The sequence below is a fragment of the Triturus cristatus genome, chromosome 3_2 (genome assembly GCF_964204655.1).
Source record: "Triturus cristatus chromosome 3_2, aTriCri1.1, whole genome shotgun sequence".
In the NCBI taxonomy this organism is placed as follows: domain Eukaryota; kingdom Metazoa; phylum Chordata; class Amphibia; order Caudata; family Salamandridae; genus Triturus; species Triturus cristatus.
The window spans coordinates 46,144,014-46,166,223 of record NC_140584.1 but is presented as its reverse complement, the minus strand read 5'-3'; the positions used below and the strand labels follow the sequence as shown (position 1 = coordinate 46,166,223).

The 22,210-nt window shown below is 41.4% G+C and overlaps 1 protein-coding gene across 1 annotated transcript in view; it reads right to left on the bottom strand.

The window, feature by feature from the left end:
- The window catches only part of LOC146856778 (protein CEPU-1-like), a 927,479-nt gene that overhangs the window by 492,469 nt on the left and 412,800 nt on the right, over window positions 1-22,210 (bottom strand). The window contains exon 3 of the mRNA XM_085647227.1: window positions 13,725-13,957. Within this exon, the coding sequence (XP_085503353.1) occupies window positions 13,725-13,957 (233 nt within the window). The remainder of the gene's footprint in view (window positions 1-13,724; window positions 13,958-22,210) is intronic.

Here is a 22,210-nt window from a genome sequence, read left to right as displayed (position 1 = left end):
GGAGTAGCCCCTGGCTTAGAAGCGTTCTTTACATTGCTGTTGTGCAAGGTCTTCTTCTCTGCTACATATCCTATGCATTCGAAGCATTTCCCCATAAGGGATACTGTGTATTGTATGCTTTGGCTGGAAAATAGATGCGTGCAGCAGGGTATTGCCCGCCGTAGCCTTTCGATAAAGCCTTGTTTCCAGCTTGTTATTGATCATAAATACTTTGACATCTAAAAAGCAGACCGAATGTTCACTAATGTTATATGTGAGATGTAGATTTATGTCATTGTTGTTAAGACTGGTAATAAAGGCTTCTGCACTCTCTCTATTGCCTTGCCATATCAAAAATAAGTTGTCTATGTATCTGACCCATTTAATCATGATTAGTAAGAATATTGCTGTAAAGTGCATTAACAATCACCTCCTCCCACCAACCCATATGGAGGCAAGTGTAACTTGGAGAAAAGCTTGCCCCCATAGCTACTCCTCGTACTTGCTGGTAAATTTGGTTCTGAAAGAGGAAATAATTGTTGTTCAAGCAAAATTCAATTAAACTAATTATCATTTTCTTGTGACTGAGAAACTGTATGGGTCGCCTATCAAGGAAGTGTTTCAGAGCTCTCATACCATCTTTATGATGTCTACTTGTGTATAATTTAGAAACATCTATAGTTATTAATAGATGTTCATTACACCATTGACATTCATAAATTTTCTTTAAAAAAATCTGTGGTGTCCGGTATGATTGAAGGTAATTCTCTCGCATACTCCTGTAGGAATGAATCAATATAGATGGATACATTTTCTAACAAGATTTGTTTAGCAGAGATAATTGGTCTTCCCGGAGGTTTGTTGATGTCCTTATGAATCTTCGGGATGAAGTAAATCACAGGCGTAACAGGATATTACTTTTATTTAAACTTATATTCATCTTGGTTTAAAAGTCCAGCACTTTTCCATGCCAACAGTCTTTTCAAAAGTTTGTTCTGTGCTGTCAAGATTCTTAGTTTATTACTAAGTTTATAGAATGACCGATCATTAAGTTGCATGAGTGCTTCTTCTAAATAAAGATTCTTCGGCCAGAGCACCACATTTCCCCCTTTGTCAGAGTTTCTTATGGCCAGGGAGTCATCCGCTTGTAATTTTTTAATTAATTGATGATATTGGTGTTGGCGCACCTTCTGATGTTAAATTGTAGCCTGTGTTTTATGATATATTCTTTTTATCTAGGTCAAAACTGCTTCATTGAATGCGTCGATAGAATCTCTTGGTAGTATTGGGACAAGGGTTGACTTGGGCTTTAAGCCTGAGTTGACAGTGGCATTGGTTTGTATTGCTTGATTCACAAAAACTTGATTTATAGTTTGAGAATCCAATGTTGGAGAAACATCCCTTTCGAGGGCTTGCATGTCACACAGTAAGACAGTATCCAATAGTGTCAGTGGGTAAGATATCTCTTGAACTGTAGGGTTCAGAGTTAACGGAGCTGTATTAGTTTGTTTTAAACTGTAAAACTTTTTTAATTTGAGCTTCCGTATGTATTTATAGACATCCACTCTAGTCTGTGTGTATTCAAAATTCGATTCCGGACAGTAAGATAAGCCCAGTGAGAGAAGCATATATATGCAAAAAAATCTCCTTCTGTGAAAGTAGAAACAGGGACACAACAGGGCTTAAAAGACTCTTTTTCTTCAAAACCCGTCATAACGTGTTTCGGCGACTGCCTTTTTCAAATGCCTTGGTGATTTGGGGTTTCAGTTCACTCATGCAAGCCCATCCTCCTGAAGTAGCGTGGGACAAACCAGAATCTCATTACTTCTGAGTGTACCCAAGCTGTTCAGTGTTCAAAGACTGCAAGTTCCAGCATGCAGTTGGTCCGTGGCGCTGAGTATCTCTGTCAGCCTTTTTTTTTTATCACTCCAGGTGAGAGGCTGAATAATGTGATTCAGGTTGAAACCTTGACACAGTGCTGGACAATAAACGGTTTCTCCGCCCTCTCTTCCAGCCGTCCTCTTCCCCGCTGGCAGCGTGCCTGGAGGTGCTAGTTCAAGTAACTGCATCTCTCCATGTGGTATGGGCTGTCAATGACAACAGGTTCACTGCTTCCTAGGGACGGCCGGCGATCCAGGTAAATTGCCATTGATACCTTGGGATACTTGAGGAAGGGTCCCCATTGCGTGCCACTAGCTGCACGCTAAATATGCAAATAATTCTCCTTCTGTGAAAGTAGAAACAGGGACACAGCGGGGCTTAGAAGACTCCGTTTATTGAAAACCCGGCATAACGCGTTTCGGCGACTGCCTTTTTCAAATGCCTAGGGTGATTTGGGGTTTCAGTTCACTCGTGTAAGCCCATCCTCCTAAAGTAGCGTGGGACACACCAGAATCTCATTAATTCAGAGTGTATTCAAGCTGTTCAGTGTTTGAAGACTGCAAGTTCCAGCATGCAGTTGATCCGTGGCGCTAATGAGTATCTCTGTCAGCCTTTTTGTTTGATTACTCCAGGTGAGAGGCTGAATAATTTATTTCAGGTTGAAACCTTGACACAGTGCTGGACAATAAACGGTTTCTCCTCCCTCTATTTATATATCAAAACAATACCCTTTCAGGCATAGAGTGACGCATAAATTATGCAAAAAAAGAAGCAGAGAACTCAGGGTAGTTCTCAAGTTTAGGTGGAAAGCAGCTCCTGTATAGAGCACTTGCAACAACAGCGACACTCTAGAAGTCTTTACGCATGGGATTATCACAGTGCCATCCACGCCAAGATAGAAAGGGACAAAGTCTTTTGTCATATATATATCACTCGTGATCAAGGGAGTTTGTCCCGAAACACATTGAGTTAGTCCATTTTGTGCTAAATAAACAACTGCTTTGAAAAGTCTTTACGTGTCCGCGGCTGCTGTTGATGTTACGAGGCAATAACAGCGTGTGTTGGTGTTCAGAGGCTCACCTCCTCGCCGCAGACCACCGTCTCAAGAGGAAGGGGAATGGCGACTACGGTGCAAAGCACTGTGCTGCGGTTTGGAGATATATATATATATATTCTTAGAAGGAAAAGTGTTTTGAGTTCATGGTGGACACACACTGTTGTGTAAACACTAGAAGTGTGTGCAAACGCAAAATGTACTTCACCTATGGTATAGTATTATGGGGAAAACTAAGCTTGATAAACACAACAGCAGTGTAATTATTAGGAATTATCCATTTCAGGTGTAACAAACTCATTGGCTTTTTAACAATACAGTGATCTGATGAGTCTTCCTCACATATAAATGTATTTAAAAAAGCTTTTGTCATTTTACAGCTCGGCATGGATAGCACTTTGCTTATCGTATGCTTAAAGATTTTGCTGTATAAATGGCAAAAGGCTTTGTCCCTTTCCAGCGCTGGCTGGATGGCACTGTCTAATCCTTTGCTTAAAGACTTTGCTAGAAAAACAGATATCTGAGGTGAGCAGATTCAGAGTGTTGTTGGTTTTGCAAGGTACTCCATATAGAGTGCGGTGACTTCAAGCACTGGAATGTTGTCTAAATTGGCCATATTAATTGCACCTTTCCAGCCTGTGTTTTAAACAGCAGCCATACAGAACTTTGGCTAATTTTGCTGAGAAACAAGTAACACAGTTATGTTGTTTAAGTATCTGTGCGATATAACTGCAGAATTCAAAATGAGGATATTCAAATATAGATTGGCACGCAGGGTATGAACTCGTTATTTTAGAGTGACATGTAATTGAGTTAAAGTATTAACTTTTTATGTGCAATAGCATGTCTAAGTTCAAGTTTACAGTGATTACAACATTGCTTTGGTATTATCCCACATCGAGTGCCGTAGAATTGTTTAAAGGGAAGTGCGTGCAAGAAACCCAATAGTATTTTGTTTATGTAAAAAAGAGTATATAAAGTGTTTTAAAATGGCGTTCATTAGGTGACAAAGGTTGTTTGTACAGTCGAAACACGTTCTGTCCAGAGTGACCTGATGAAATAAACTGTGTCTCTTCCATCCCAGAGTGCTGTTACTTTCTTTTAATGGGAAGGAGTCGTGTTGAATTAAAAAGTGCTAACGCTTTACCGTGCACGCCAGCGTTCTGGAAGCAAGCTGACCTAGGAAAAACACCAGGTTGCCCTGCATAGAAACGCCAACACAGATGGAAATTCTCCTTCATTCATTGAGGGCAGCAGACACAGCGCAAGTGGGTGCTTTAAGGGTCTTTGTGCAACAGACTGTTATCCCCAAGTGGGTACTGTGGAGGGGAAGCACCAAAGTACCTGCAAATGTCCTTTTCCCACAATACCGGCTCTCCATCTCCTCAAAGCGCCTGTATTTTCAGGCTCTGCGGTCCGCTAAATATGCGGCGGGCGTTTCCGTGGCGAGTCGCGCTGCAATTAAATGTTCAAAACACCAGGTTGCCCTGCTCAGGTTGCCCTGCATAGAAATGCCAACACAGATGGAAATTCTCCTTCATTTATTGTGGGCAGCAGACACAGCGCATTTACCCATCCAACAAAGCGCCATACGCGTTTCGGGCTCCATGCCCTTGATCACTGGCTGTGCTCAAAGTCCCGACAGCTGTGTGGACTAAATACCATTTTGCCCCACCCTCATGGCACGGGTGTCTCCCCCTCAGCGGATCCACTTGGAGAAAGTAATAATTGCACCAAACGAAAGACAGCACCTATTTAGGTGCAAGAAGGGACTACAAGTACCATGAGGTAATGGGGCCGCTCAAGCCTACAGAGGTGGGTCTTTGCAATATTTAAATGTCCCTCAATTGCTATCAAGACTTTGATGCAGTAGCCAGTGAACAAGGGCGGAAGAGCCCGAAACGCGTATAGCAAGCGGCTGACTGGAGTGTACACTTTTCCCCTGCTGCCCGCTAATAAAGAAGTGAACTCGAAAGTGTGTTGGCATTTTGATGTAGGGCAATCTCTGGTTTTGGTTGTTGTAATGCGGCTTTCTCACCGCCAGACGCCCCGCCACCGAGAAGCGGACCTGCAGCACCCTACGAGTGGCACAGTGTGTGGACTTTCGAGCCTGAATTTGCGGGGATTTCCTATCAGCGGGGGCACAGGTGTCTCCCCTCAGCGGATCCACTTGGAGAAAGTAATAATTGCACCAAACGAAAGACAGCACCTATTTAGGTGCAAGAAGGGACTACAAGTACCATGAGGTAATGGGGCCGCTCAAGCCTACAGAGGCGGGTCTTTGCAATATTTAAATGTTCCTCAATTGCTGTCAAGACTTTGATGCAGTAGCCAGTGAACAAGGGCGGAAGAGACCGAAACGCATATGGCAAGCGGCTGACTGGAGTGTACACTTTTCCCCTGCTGCCCGCTAATAAAGAAGTGAACTCGAAAGTGTGTTGGCGTTTTGATGCAGGGCAATCTCTGGTTTTGGATATATATATATATATATATATATATATATATATATATATATATAGATATAGATATATATATATATATATATTGAAAGAACAAAAAGTTCTTTGAGTTCAAGGTGTAACACACACGGTTGTGTAAACACTAGAAGTGTGTGCAAACGCAAAATGTACTTCACCAATGAGATAGTATTATTGGGAAAACTTAGCTTGATAAACACAACAGCAACGTGTTTATTAAAGTTCTTTCCATTTCAGGTGCAACACAGTCACTGGCTTTTCAACAATGCAGTGATCTGATAAGTCTTCATCACATATTAATAGAATTTAAATTAAAAAAAGAGATATAACTAAGACTTAAGGGTGCCTGTTTAGAGGATGTTGTAATCAGGTTCCCTTTCGTATATTGGATAATCCTAGGTACTTGCAACATGGCCAAATGAAGTCATATAGTGACTATGGCCCTCATCATCAGCGAATGGCTAGATTCCAATCCACACAATAGTGTGTACAGGGTTCAGAATTATGATTTGGCTTATAATTATGACACCCTTGCAGTTTTCTCTGATAGATTCCAGTAGGTCAGACCTAAGAAAAGTTCTCTGGGAGAAAAAGGACAAACCGGTAGAATTCGGAGGGTTCAATACCGTTTCTACATTTTGTGCCTCAATTTGAAGTTAAAGACTCGGAATAGGCAGGTATTTACCACAAGTGGTAATTATCTCAACCCTAGTGTAATGAGACACATGCATCTGTGACTTCTTATCTTTTCATCTTTAGAGTCTTATATAGCGCGAACTAGACCCAAAGATATCGGGTGTCAGAGAGCTTTACATAGCACTAGTTTCATTACATGAGGACACGTTAATTTTTGTTAGGCACACAGAGAGTAAGTGATTTGCGCAGAATCGAAGGATGTTGAGCTCAGTTGCCGAGACTCGAACCCGGTTTCCCAGCTTAGACGTCGACTGCTCTAGCTGTAAGGCTACATCCTCTTATGTTGATGGCGGACTGATATAGCTAGCTTTCATTTGAATGCACGGTAACAGACAGTACACAGTGGCTGACTGAGATCCGCATGTACCCTTACACAGATCCTTACCTACAAACGTCCAGGCACAAACACGGACAATTGTCTACAGCTGTAGTCAGGGCCAGCTTAGGCGCTGGTGGCGCCCAGTGCGACAATCACTTTTGGCGCCCCCACGTCCCATGACCGCCTCCTCGGATTCTCTCCCTACCACCTGCAAAAGTGCCCATCATCTCTCCTATCATAAGATATTGCTAAACACAGTGTCCCCTGAGGTCACAGCGCTCCCTCCACAGGTCAGCGCCCAGTGCGGCCGCACCAGTCGCACTGCCTTAAAAACGGCCCTGGCTGTAGTTGGACACAACAAAAATATTGGAACAGCTTCCAAATTTCGTACAAAACTACAAACTCAAACAAACACCCAAAGATAAACGACCAAGTGACTATACAAAGACACTACGAAAATGTACGAAAAATACTGCTGCTTCACATATGTGAGCAATGGTCACACATCCAGAAGACAACCCCCTATGGATATATATAAACAAATACATATTTCCAACCACGTTAACGAAAAAGGATTTGCAAACTCTTATTCACAGAAACAACCTGAGAGAGGCGCACATGTATGAAAAGATACATGCAAATATAAGTGGAAAGACTCAAAGACAGAAGTAAATATAAACAAAGAGACACACATATACACAGGTTGCTAGAAGGGTTCAAATATACACAAATTTACAGTGATTGAAGTAAAAAATTTAAAATAATACTTTACAAATGCAACTGGAAATACAGAACCATTTAAAAAGGATTCTCCTTTTTTAAACAATCAAAATAAATGGTGCAATTTGGTCTATTTTCAAGTCTGTTACAATGAGGAAATCTTGGTGGCATAGCAACGACCGTTTATTTGCTAATTTCTCTCATATTATGAAATGTGCGGGGCGGAATGCTTTTTCAGCCCTGGAGAGGAAAAACACTGGAGGCAGCAAAAGGAAAAAATCAAGTCCCAAAGATGAGCACTTGGTGAGGGGAATGTGGTTTGGATTCTAATTTCCAACCAAGGTTAGTGGGAGATTCGCCTCACTTCAATATGAGCCCTACATTTAAGGCCAAGCTAACCTAGAAAGACAGGACAAGAGGCCACAAAATTGTTCCTTGTTTTTAGGGTATAAGGAGCCAACAAACAGAAAAATAGAACAGCAGTCTGAAAATCCTTGCCATCGACCTGCTTAATCTGCAAGGACAAGTACAAATCACTCGAGAGACGATGCCACGCACATGACATCACTGAATGATTGATAGATACATACTGACCAATAGAGAAACACCTATTGATTTAACGCCTGAGAAAGACCATGGAATGCTTGTATGGGACTGTGAATATATCTCAGTCCAAACTGCTGGAAAAGGGTCTACGTACGTCTGGAACCAGTTTATTTGAGGTAGCCAATTTTCCCGCCTACCAGACGGTGCTTTGTCATTATGAATTTAAAGATCAGAAAGGCACCAAATGTGATCGATTTAGTCATTTGCGGCTGGAAGGATGACTGAGAGAGTTAAGTCCATTATGGAGGAACGGATTGAGAAGGAAATACTGACGCGTATAAATGCCAGCAAATGGAGAGTGAGAGAGGAAATCCTTCTACTATTAAATGTTTCCTCTTGCTTTTAGGTCTGGCCCTAGCCAAAACCTGTTAATTTTACAAAAACATGAATAATATACTTAGCCATCCCACCATTAGTCTGTTGCTGTGTCATTTAAATTTTCCTTCCTTGACTACAGCATACAGAATGGGTCAATGGGCCAGCCTACTTGAGCCATTGGCTACACAAGACGCACAGTCACACAAAAGCAGTTCACATAAGTGTTGTGAACTATGCTTTTGAGACTTAAAACCAGCGGCAGCCCATCCACAGGGTCCGAGGGCCCATGCCCCCTCACCTTTTGTCCATCAAGAAGAGTGTCTATCAGGCTGAGCAAAAATCAGCCTGACAGTCATTCTTTATTTTCAGGTCAGGCAGACAGTATCGTGACAGACGATAAATGAGCAGGCTCCTGGCTGCCTCAGCTCAACTTTGCCAGGCTATAGATGTCACAGTTCCTACTGGCAAGACCTCTTCCGCCTGCCGAAGCACCGTGATGCCCTCCCCCTCATGATGAGGGAGAGTGTCACTGATTGCCTTGGACCTCAGCGATTCAGTTTTAAGCCCTGAAGTGCCCAGGGCAAAGTGTCAATCACTGACACCTCGTCACAGAGTGGGGTGGGGCCAGCAAGTCTCACTGATCCCATCTCACTCTGTGACGAGGGATGTACTACTGACTTCCCTAAGGTCAGCCAATGAGGGAAGATATCAGTCCCAACCCTCCTAGGACCTCCGAGGCAGAGCTGCAGGCAAGAGTGATTTTTTAAAATTAATCTTTGGTGCATGCATGTATGAATATTTGGTAGTGAGTGTTGTGAATTAATGTGTGTGTGTGTGTGTGTGTGCGAGCATGTGTGTGTGAATGCACTGATGTGAGTGAATGTTTGTGTGTGCATGCGTGTCCATGTGCCCTCTCCCTCCTAAAAGTACCAGCTGACACTGCTTAAAACATTTTATTTTTACTTTTAGCTAACCTTTCTTGCATTAAGAAGTCAGCAGCTTCCCAAAAAATAAAGTTGATCAAAAATCATAATAAAACAAAACGAGAATTGACAAAGCCAAAAGGCTGGCAGACTGCACCATACCTGTTGGCTTTGCCATTGCTTGTTTTGATTTGTAACTAAGGCTTTGTTTCCTGTGCTATGGACAAGTCTGCTGAAAAGCCTCTTTGACTAAAAACTTTTGTTCCAACTGTTCAGCTCCAAAGATCTTGGTCTAGGCAGTCAATGAGGCATGTAACCTAGGGGCAGACTGTTCTAATAGCCTTACAGCCCTCCGTAGTGAGCTCTACTTGTGTTTAACGGCGCCGTCCCTTGTTAAAGGCACCTGCCGTCAGCTTGGGCCTTTAGTGTTGGGGCGGGCCTTTAATGGCCGGTAGAGCCCGCTACATCAGGCTCTAAGGCCATAGAATGGAAGGGGTCCATGGGAACTTCGTATAGTTCTTTGGAAAGCTAGAAAAGAAGTGACTGCCCTGAATGCAGCAATATTAACATGCATGTCCTCAGAGTAGATCAGAGGGTGGTTGTTTCACAAACTGCATTTCATAGCACAATGAAATGCTGTTTACAAACCTACAGGCGGAGACCTCCGACACCTCCTCGCATATCTCGCATATGCAGAGATCTCCATCACAGCGGCATAGATCACCGCACACATAGGTATACATTTCAGTTTAAAATGTGTAAGGGACAAGAGATAGTGGCAGGAAAATGGAGAATACTTACTCCTCAATCAGAGGATTAGGAAAACCTAAGGAGGAGTTTAGGGAAGTACATGCTAATACAAACATACCCGCACAAAAGAGCAATGATTTAAACACTATGGGGGCTATTTCCAAAAGTCTCTCTGCCTACCTCTACCACTCGCTGCCTTTACCTCTCTAATTCACCCCTTTTGCTACATTAACTCTCTCTATATATCACCTCTCTACCACACTTTAAAACCATACCTATTTCCTGCTTCTCTTTCTCTACCTACATCTTCCACCGTCTAACTCTCTTTATCATTCCTTCTTGATGCCTAACCTGTCTCTAGTTGCTTTACTTCTCTCCCTAACTCACATATCTTTCTACACCATCTCTATCTCTACCCCCTTCTCCTTCTACTTTACATCTCTCCCTATACTGTCATCTTTATATCTCTGTATATCTGCTCTGCTCTGTCCCATCCTATTTATTTTACTTAGCAGAGACACTGATTGCCGTCGAGCCGGAGAAGCGCATACTTGTAAAGAGGAGAAAAGTGATAAGGCAGGTGAAGAAAAATTAGGAGAATGGTATTGTATTTTAACCAATGTAATGGTAAAAATTCTCAGGGAAGTACTTTGATTTTCACTCTTGCAGAAAATAACACCAGTAGTGAATGAAGATATATTTTTATTACAACTATTTGTCTACTCATGCTACAACTTCAAGTGCTAAGTACATTTGCCTCATTTTAATATTATGCACTAGCCCATTAAACAGCTAACACGTCTCCCTTAGCATAATTTTCCCAAGATAGGAGTAACAAACTGGTTAGACTCTGAATTCCCTAAAAAAATGTTCTTTTTGCATGTAAAAAAGTCTAAATCTACATCCAAACTCAAAATAAAAAGACTTTATATCAAGGCTTGTTCAAGACTTAAATTGGTTCTATTTGGCTGGTAGAAACAAAGCAGCTTGAGCTTTTGGCTGCTTTTGTTTGTACCCAATTCTGAAGGTGTAATATATAATTTAAAATTGTTTGGCATCACAAAGGCCTAAATGAGGAGATGTTCCAATGAGGTAGTCCCAAAATATATATTACGTGGGGCACCACAAATCCATAAGATGTTCACACCTGTGTGCTGTAGATATGTGCTTCTATGCATAGCTCATTGGGCATGTTTCCCTGTCCAGTAGCTTCTTCCTGCTTTCCTACCTCCTAGAGCTTGTGTCTCACATGTGACCTTTGAAAAAGTACAATGGTCTACAACACTGAAAGTCAAGATTTATTGATTGCTTGTTATTATTTATCAGACACTCTACTACTGTGGCCTTTTTTTAATACAAATATTGCACAGAAACAAATAGAAGAAAAAATATTTCACTTTGCTTTTTTCAAAATGTTCATTTCTGTGTCTCTTTTTATTTTAACAGTTCAAGTTCTCCCCCTTTTCCCCGTAAGTCCTTCACCTTTTCATCCTCTACTTTGTATTTTCCCTTTATTTCCCATTAGTGATGAACTCTTTTCCACATATTTCACTTCTCTTCTTTTTCCCCCATGTTTCCCCCATTTTCTTAAGATTTTATTTTAATTCCTTTTCTGTTTTCCTTATTTTTATTTTGGCTATTAGTGGATGGAAACCCTTTGGCAGCCTTTTTAACTCTCTTCACGAGTCTTTTGGTGCAATTCTCTGCATTACCAGTAGAGTAGGCCAACAACAGGAAGAACTGCCCACTAGACAGCATTTTGTGTGTGGATCTTTTCTGTACTGTTGCTGACCAACTTTGTTGAAATCAAATCCTGCTGTGTTCTATCATGCAAGTTTTAAACTTTCTACTGTTGATGCCTATCTGGGACAGGTGATTATGTCAAAGTAATCTGTCACTGTTCCAATTAGTCATGGATCTCTCTAAGGCTAGCATTCACTTTTGGGAAGTCCTAAAAACATGCCCGCTGTGCACGAACTACATCAAAAGACACGGACATGGATTTTATTTGATAATATTTTTTAGGGGAAACGTTTCTAACGGTATAGTAATTATTGGAGCACAATTTGTTTTGTTTTTTGTTGCGGCGCTACAGCATCAGGTGTATATTATATCATGTCCAGTGTTTCTGATGGTGCAATATTTCTAGGCAGCAAGAGTTTTGAAGGATTCACTTGCTTCCTTTCCCTTTTAGGAAGTATGGTATTTAGGTTATACTATTCCAGATGTTGTGCAGAAGATCTCTTTTTTGATGTTTTGCAGTGATGCTTTGTCTCTATCTTTAGGTCTTGGTTGTTGTTGTCCTGTTGTAGACAGTACTTAAAAGGAGCTTGGCACTGGCTTTCAGTCCAAGCCAACACCTCTGACACTTGACAGCAGGCAAGATTTGAAACAGTCAGGAGCATGTGCACTTTAGAAGAGAGTTGAAAGCAATGGTATTCCAAGATAACTACATCATCCCACAACCCTGGGAAAACCGGAGTTATAATTGCATCTTCAAAGTTCAATCTACAGTTTACAGCCCAAAAATATGGACCAGCTCATCAGCACACTACTTTCGAAGTAGGTTATAAGAACCTGTGGGTCTCCTGAGTATTATATAGTAATGTTAATTTATATATAATCCTTCTGGATCACACTTATGCCAATATCACAACACTTAGCAGTGTGCAGCTGATTGGAGTCCATACAGGCAGCATAGTAACTCCCTCATTCTGCTTAATCGTTTTACACTCGCATTGGACATATCTGATATGGGTCTTGTCCCTCATACATTGCTGCACCAGCCCATAAACCAACCACCACTTACTGAACAGGACTTGAATAACTGAAGAAGACTAGCCACATACTGCTGGCCAATCTGAGGACTCTAGGTTAGTTCACCACTACACATCCAAAATAGCGACATAGTATGACCTCTTCTATGAATCTCACAATGACAATCAGATATGAGATGGTAGCCACAAAGTGCATTCCAGCAGATCTCATAATCATTTTTTTACTCCAACCAAGCCTCCTCATATTGATAAACTTTTAATCAAAATATCTCAGTTTGGACAACTCACTGGAGGTATCAGCTGAGTGGACTATGATCATACAAAATGCTATAAAGGGAACTGTAGATCTGCTTAAGCTTCCAGCCTTTCTGGAAACGATAAACCGCATACCTATTTCTCACACCACTTCATCCAACACACTGTTAGGTGCTGTGTCCAATAACACGCTAACCACACATTTTGGTTATCATACAGGACACAGAAATACTTTGTACACAGGATCAAAAACAAAGACAACACCCTTTCCACAACACACCCAACATAGTGCAGCGTGCTGCCCATGTAGCCAATTGCTTCAGCGCCTCACAAAGGAGTAGCCAACACTATATACATGTTTCAATACAATACTACTAGTCCCTACAACCTTATTACCTATGGTTTTGTGTGAACCGAATCACCTCCTTCACTATTTTTCCACTTTTTTAATTTATTTTTCTCTACTTTATTTACTTAAAGATAGAGATAAATATTTTAAAAAGATAAATGTTTATCTCATTGGAGCTGTGATTTTTGAAGTGATGAACTTGATATGTTGAGGTAATATTACAGATTTGATAAGGGGCTTACCAGGTTAGCAGAGGTAGTTAGCATTTTAGGTATCTCTCCTTTCGTGTCTGCTGTATAGATTTACAGTGACCCTCTGGCAATCCAGTAAACTGATGAGCTCACAAGGTTTCTCAACAGGCCAGTGTCTACTGATCCTGTAAGGCTGGTGCAGATGCAGTTACATGGGAATCTCCATATTTTCAGCCTTTCAGTCCTCTCCCTGCATCTATGGCTATACCAGGATATCTTAGAGCTTCAATAATTGCTGCTTGGCTTGCTCTAGTTTGATTTAAAATGGTGAAATCCATACTCATTTTATATTGGACATCATCCAAAACATATGCTCTGCTATAAAACAATGAATATGCTTACTCTGCCACCAAAGGCAACTCCACTTACCTTGCACGATAAGGTGCACACGAGAAGTCTTGGGATGATTGTCTGTTTGCACGGAGCAGGTGTATGGTCCTTCATCATACACGGACACATTTTGTATCTGAATGCTGAACTCAGAATTGGTGTTGGCCACGAGTAGCACCCGCTGATCGATGGACCATTTGTCTTTGCCAGCGTAGAGAATGGTACTGCGGTTCAGCCATGCCACCCGCGTCACCCTGTTGTCAATCATGCACCTAAGGTTAAAAAAAAAAGATATTGGTGTGTAAGATGAGTGATTAGCGGCATGTCCTTCCCAATTTGCTAAATTGTACATAGCAATAAATTGCAGCATGTGTATGAAAGCTCAGCAATTGTGCTTGCATCACTTGGCACAACTATCTGGAAACAAAGAGATCTTAAACATTATCTTGCACGGCTTAACCTAACATGGTAGAATTCATGGCACACAGAGCCTTGGAGGTTTGTCACGTGGGTGGAGATCTCTTCGGGTGGAGATCAACAAAGTTAATGATCCAACCCTGATGAACCGATTTTTTTTTTTTTTTTTTAACAGGTTATGCAACAAAATGTGAATATGGAACTGGGACTGCAGCCGGCATCTCTAGATATGAGGTATGCTTCATGAGTTAGTGAGATAAATTTAAAGATGATTGGCTTAGCCCGAATGAACTAATGAATGTGCGGTAGAATGAGACATATCCATGGTCTACACAGAGTTGGATGTGTTGCTTGGCTTCTTAATAATAACTTTAAAGTTTATACTGAAACATTTGGGGTAATAGCCTGTTAGAGGTTATTAAAGCAATAAGTATTGAACCACAACTATAATGTCCAGGCAACATTTAAAGGAGTGCATGAATGAAATTATTTTGCCATCCAAGTTGAGAAAAGTTGGAAACTGTGCTTCAGATAAAGTGAGAGAATCGTTCTGACTTCACCTGACTTTGCCAAAGCGAGTGGGTACTTTTCCAGTGGCTTGATATTTCATCACTCAATGGAAGGACAACATGTAACTGCAAAACAGTAGACCATTTTGTCGGATGAGGGAGTAGGGGGCAGGGTGGGACTTCAGTGTGCTTGTGCTCTGGGGACACTAAGTGGGGAAGGGCAAGCAAACCAGGAACTTGCCAGGAGAAGGCCCTGACTTTGCTGGGCATAGGGCGATGAATGAGGGCTGTGGCCATGGACATGCAGGGGTTTTGGCTTTTCATGGGCAATGGATACTAAAGAGCACCACCATTCCTCTTGTGGCAGCTGCTGTGAGGGGAGAATGCAGCCGCCCTACTTTTTAAAACAAAATCTTTGCAAGCGCTGTGCTTAGCAAAGCAAGCATAGTTTAAAAAACAAGCATTTGCAATGCAATCGGTCTCGCCTTTGGGACCTTATATGTATTTAGTTAGCTATGCAGCACATTAGCCTGGGTGCTGAAACATCTACTGTTCGTTGACATGGAGGGAAAATAAGCACCAAACTGCGTGACATGCCGGGTATGGGAACACATGGAGAGAAATATTGCCTTTCAGCGGGGAATGGTATAGTCCAAAGCTCTGTTTTTAATATAAAATCAGGGCCTTCAGGGGTCATATCACTGAAAATCCAAGATTTGAAAAAATATTATTGTCTACGGGTGCTCATGGAAGACAATTTCTATGGACTGGAATCTAGAGAATGCTAAAGTGATTCTGGTATTTTACTGACCTCTGCTGGTCGTTTTCTATCAAAAAAGTTGAATAGAGGCAGTTGTCAGAAAAATTAAAAGGGGAGACTACCTTTACAGTGCAGGCATTTCACCGCGGTAGGTTTACAACGCAGGCTTTATAATGCAAGTCGTTTCAACGACTTGCGCTGGAGGGCGCTGTAAGCTAAGTAATAGTATGATTTACTATCCAACACCTTCCCTACTGTACGTAGACTGGTGTTGGAATCGTAAATCGTACTATCACTAAATCCAGTGCCCTCCAGCGAAAGTTGAAACGACTTGCGTTGTAAAGCCCGCATTGTAAGATACCGCGATCAACATGATCGCGTAGTATCGTCATACATTCAATTAAAAGTCCCGAAGCAGAAAGCGATTCTGGTATTTTACTGACTTCTGCTGGTCATTTTGTATTAAGACAGTTAAATACAGGCAGCTGAACAGAAAAAAAAGTCCCTAACCAGAAGCAGACAAGTCCTAGGGCTGATCTCCAGTGCCCACAAAGTATATACACATATAAGTATATACTAAAGTATATACAAGATGTCTCGAATGCTCGACCTAAACAAAATTAAGTTGTGAACTGCAAATGTTGACAATTGTGCATTTTTCTAAACATGACATGGAGTGTGTCATATTGCTTTTAGGTTAAAATCTAAGAATAAAATGCAGCATTAATTTAAACTTTGAAAAAATGATTAATGCAGTGCATAATTAATTTGCAAGTGTAAACTTGTGCAAACCTCGATAATTGGTTTATGCATATTATGCATAATTTCAATACATTGATACTCGTATCTCGCAAGGAATTTACAGTTAAGGAAATAAATTGCATACAATTTCATACATGCTAATTGTCTAAATAATATGCATAAAAAACACAATTCACATGAAAATTACTGATTAACTGAAGTAAAATATTTAGAAATTTTGTCCACAATTAGAAACAAATTCTAAGCTATACATATTTTTTAAGGGAGGGCTATTCTCTCATCACAACTTCATTTAGGAGACACATTCCGTGACTTAAAGTTGGTTTTGAGACAATTTTCTCCCAAGGAAAGCTCATTTCATCACCTTTTTGCAAAGTTTATTTCTGAAAAATTCCTTAACTTCCTGAAGTTAGTGTAAAACTTCCCGAAGATAGCTTGGACGATGTTTACGTTTAGTCACCCTAACAGAAGTGCTTAAGATAAGTGAGTAAGAAAAGTTAAAGTGCAGGGAGTGCTGGCGGAAAAAAACAAGGGTGAAGAAAGCGAGAGACAAGAAAGTTAATGACCGCAGACCTGAACAACAAGCACATGTGAACATAATAAGGGCAAAAACAACAAGAGAAAGAGAGAAAGTATAGTGGATTTGGATAGAAACCGAGATGCACAGCAACAGAACCCTTGCAAAAATAGAAGAAGGACAAAGATAGATGTTTTTCTGGAGTTTCAGCCACGTTCTGCGGCTCAGAGAAGATGCATTCATGTCTGATAATATTGCAATTCAATCTCCTATGCTCGGAGCTGGTGTTAAATCAAAATTCCATTTGTTCATCGCCCCTGTTGTGTCATATTCCTCATCAGGCATCGCTCTCTGCAGACATGGCTTGTCTCACTGTTACTTTTTTATTTTATTCATAAGGTTCATTAAATTTGAGCTGTTAGTTTGGAGGTGGAAAGATGATTCTCAGACTGTTTACCAGACAGCTTGTCGTACTTGAAAGGTAATTTTCGTTGGATTGATGTAAATTTCATTTCCCTATTTGGTCCACATGAGTTTAAAATGCTCCTTCATGTATATTGGACTTCACCCTGTGTGTATAAAATTAGATTGATCTACAGGGAGGTGGTAAGGTGAAGTCACTCCTCCAGGTCTTCTTACAGTCAAGTTAACGTTACCACAGCAACCAACATTCTGATTATACAAGTTTAACTCTCAAGTTAAAGAATGTGTTATAATACATTGGATTCTGTAATTCCTGTAGAAACAGTAATCTCCGATTTCTTTAAAATTGGTGACTTGTGATGCACCTAGTTGCCGATTCTAAAGAAAATACGTCAGAACTCAACTATCATAAGATCCTACAGTCGAGTTCTGATGTCACAATGCCTGCTGACAGAGTGTAGTGTTCTACGTAGTACCTTCTTATTGTTTACATCACATTTCAGCTGTGACTGCCTGGGCACATGCGCTGCCTCGCACCATGCTTCATTTTGTAATTGTTGTTATTTGTAATTGCTCATGCCCAGCATTCCTTCTCCATGGTACCCAGCTAATCTATAGTCAGTTGCAGCTGGGATCCATTGGAGGCAGGGCATGCGGGACGTGAGCTCTTACCTTTGTGAATAAACTTACTTTCATCTGTACCTGGAGTCTTCTAGTGTGTGGTTTCCACTACTAGATATTTAGCGACAAGGGTAAAATTCATTAGGAGCCGAGCGTCGCCTGCATTGAACTTCTGCCAGTTTTACTCATTCCCTGTCAGCCCGGTCCTGGTTTTACTCAAGGTTTGATACCTCCTTGATTTTACTTCTATATTTAAAAAAAAAAAAAACAATTAAGGAGGAGCACCCAATAAAAGACAAGGAGTACTCAATAGTTTTTCTCAGCATTCAAAATGTCCAACATACAACAGTTTGTTAAAATTCAACCATTTCTTCAAACTCCTGGAAAACCTCTACCTTCACGGGAAAAATGGTTCAACTGCTTTGAAAGTTTTATAGTGGCTATTGACGCGGATTTGTTTTTACTTAAAAGAAAAAAAACGACTCGATAGAGCAAGTTAAGGGTTTATGTCCGTGAACCGCCTGACTTGTGGGGGCGCAGCGTTGAGGGTCTTCCGACTACCCTATTAGGACCAAGGCAGTCGGGCCGCCCTGGGACCACTGCAACCGCCAGGGATCAGAGATCTCTGGCAGTGGCATGGCGGTCTGGAGGCTGCAATATGCTTGGGCCGCTGCAGCCCCGCCAAGCATATTCTGAGTTTCCTCACCACCACACTTTTTCATAGTGGTGCGACCGCCACGAAAAATGTTGCGGTAAGGAAACAACGGGGGCCTTACAGGTTCCTCACACCTTCTGGAAGCACACAACATGTGCCCCTGTGTGCGTGCACACCAGAACCTGCAAGGCATGGACTTCAGCAGTCCATGCCGTGCAGGTACTGCCTTTGACGTTCCCATTGCGGTGCCAATTTCATTTGCACCGCCCTGGGAACTCTAAAGAACCGCCCACCAGACAGGAGAAAACATCGGCAGTCCCGTCTCCAACTTCCAAACTCATAATGAGGCCCCTAGGCTCTGAAGGTCAACAGATATATGACACTTTACCTGCTCTTTCACCTCCTGGGGATGGCAATGATTGAAATTAGTATTTGCAGGCAACCATAAGACCTAAAAACAAATTTGCAGAACAGCCAAGAGTACTGCTGGAAAGATTTAATTTTAGCAACAGGAAGCAGATTCAGGAGGAGTCCATTGAAGAGTTTGTTTTTTCTCTCAGATTCTTGCAGCAAAATTAAATTTCGGGGCCACATTTGACACTTTCATCAGGGATCAATTTGTTTTCGGTCGCCACTTGAGAAAAATCCAAGAACGCTTATTTAGCTTTCGTGATCCCACTCTAATTGAAGTATTGTGTATGGCCAAGACCATAGAACATTCAGTTATTTCCAGCAAATGTATTGCACCTGAGTCTGTTGCACATGCACTGAATTCTGTGCAAATTCCTGAAACTGTAACTGCAGATAGAAATTACAAAATGACACAAAATCTTGTGTCTGGCTTTATTAAAAAAATTTAGTAAGTGTCATAAAATAGGACACTTCCAAGGGGTCTGCAGGAGTGCTGGGGCTGGCTCTCGTGTGAATTCTGTGGCTATCGCATCTGTCATGGATGAATGTTCACAGGCTTTCTCAGTGATTGTCTTCACACTTGAGGTGGATTCAATGGAAGTAAAACCAGTCAAAGGTCCACTATGTGATGTGTGTATTGGTTCTATCAAACTCAGTATGATGGCAGATTCAGTGGCACCTAGTACAATTGTTTCACATACGTTTTATGATCAAACATGGGGTAAAACAAAATCTTTACTTGCTCCCAATGTCTCTTCTAAGCAGGGCCGGACTTGGAACCGAAACCGGCCCTGACAAACTGCTTGGCTGGCCCCTGGTGGGGGGCTGTGGCAGAGCTGTTTGCTAGGGCCGCTTTCGGACGATTTTGTTACAGGAGGCCGATATTGCCGGCCCCGGTAACAAGAACGGCCCAAGGGCTTAAAACCGGCCCCCTCCCTGGCGGCACACCAGGGAAATGCCCGGTGCTCGCTACGGCCAGTCCAGCCCTGCTTCTAAGGCATATGGAGATCAGAATAGTAACATGATTCTTTTGTTCTGGGCGGATTTGGAATGTTTAGGAAAGCAAATATATACCAAGATATATATAGCTGAGAAAGGGAATTATATTGTAAAAATATTGTGGGATGGTAAGACTTAGCAAGATTGGATTTGATGCTTGTTCCTGGTTCACCCAATTCTGTTATGGTGATAACATGCTGGTGGCATCAATTAGTAACCAAAGGGACATTGTATTGTCAGAGGTAATATAGATATTTTCACTAATTAAATTGGTTACATCCACAAATGTGAACGCAGAATAAAATACCATACCTGTGTCTCATAAGTGTAGGCCAGTACCTTTATCTGTAAGGTCAGAACTCAAAAGCCTACTTGACAAACTGGTTAAGAAAGGTGTTATGCACACACAGACTCCTCAGAGCAGGTAAGTCCCATTGCCTTTGTACGCAAGAAAAATAGGGACTTTAGGCTTTGTTTGAACTTGTGTACTCTTAACAAGAATGTGATTGTGAACTGTCACCCTTTACCCAACATAAATGAGTTATTGGCAAATATAAGCGGTGCAAAAATAATCACACTGTTGGACTTATTCTCTGCTTATCATCAAGTCCTAGTGCATCAGGTTTGCAAGACCTCACCACCTTTGTCACTCTCTTTGGGGCTCACCAATGTTTAAGGTTGTCATTTGGTCTTGCATCTGCTGCAAGTGTCTTCCAGAGGTGCTGGACTCCATTTTTCCAACATACTTGATATCGAAGCCTACCAGTAGGATGTATTAGTGTTCTCTAACACAGTAGCTGAAAATAGGATAATTGTTAACAAAGTTTTGGAGGTGTTTAAGGACATGGGCATCACTCACAAGACTGAGAAATGCTGTTTATTGAGGCTGGAATTCGACTATTTGGTTCACCACATTTCTGAAAATGGCATAAATACCAAATTGTCTTTAGTAGAATCTATACAGGATATAACCCTCACCAAGGGACAAAGACACCTTGAGGTCATTCCTTGGTATGAGTGAGTACTACTCAAGGTTCATCTAGGGGTTTGCTCTGGTTGTACAAACGCTTCGGAAACTATTGCAGAAAGATATACAGTTCATTTCAAATGATGTCACTGACCAAGCAATTGGTAAAATCAAATCATCAATCACTAATGCACCAGCTATGCCCTCTTTTAGACCTGAAAGAAAATGTATGCTTATGGTGGATGTGAGGCAAGTTGGTATAGGGGCTGTTCTCTCAAAATTCAATGACAGAGAACATGCTGTAGCCTTTGCCTCCCTCTCATTGAAGACTCCGGAGTTAGTCTATAGCACTATTGATAGGATGGCACTGCTCATGGGCCATTGAAAAGTTTAAAACTTTTCTTTAGGGCATGTGTTTTGATTTATCTACCGATCACAAACTCCTTATACATTTGCTTAACGGCAATGTATCAGGAAAGATTTCGGCAAGGCTTCTCAGACTCCACCATCGGTTACAGGAGTACAATTTAAAAATGTACTAAATTTCTTGTGGGGAGAACTGTAAAACTGATTTCTTATCTAGAATGCCACTTCAAGATCTTCAAGAATCAGAAGATAATGAAGACGTAGAGTCTGTGGTGGCCACTTTAGATGACATAGTAGGCTCTTCTGGTTTGGTCTCTTGTGAAGAATGGCTGTCTGCTCTTGAAGAAGACAAAGTGTTGACTACTGTAATGGACTTTGTAAAAAAATGATGGCCCCGGAAATGGTCATTACCTGTTCCCCTCAGACCTTTCTTGCACGAGGAAAGTGAACTACCCATTGCACAGGAAGGGGTGGGAGCACACTGCTGACCTTCCGGAACAGTTTGCCCCTTAGCATTATGGTAAATGCAGTTTGTAGTGCACGCTTACTTGGTATTGTTAACTACCCATTGCAGATGGCTTTCTCTTACATAATTATGTCACTGATCCTCCTTCGGCTGTTAGCTTATGAAAGCTGCCCACCAAGGTCATTTGGGGGTGGAAGTCACCTGTAAAAACTTAAAACAGTTCTTTTGGTGACCTTCTTTAGATTCACAAGTTGCCAAGTGGATTTCTGATTGCTGTACTTGTTTACTGTCTGACAAACACAGGGGCACTCATCATACACCCCTGCACACTGTTCCACTGCCTGATGAGGTGTGGCCTAAGATTACCTTAGACTTTGCATGCCCATTCAATCTTTTGCCCTTGGACAAGAGATTTTTGTTGGTCTTAGTTGATTATTTCTCAAAATGTTTTTTTAATGAATTTGTTCCTACCACTAGTACTGTCACAGATATCAAATTTTGAAGTAACATTTTCGAAACTGAGGGGCCACCAAGGGATGTGTTAACTGATTACAGACCACATTTTGTGTTTTCACAAATGATGGAATTTGTTCAGAACCATCACATCAGATATTTGATGCTAGCTTTATACTCACCAACCTCAAATGGTCTG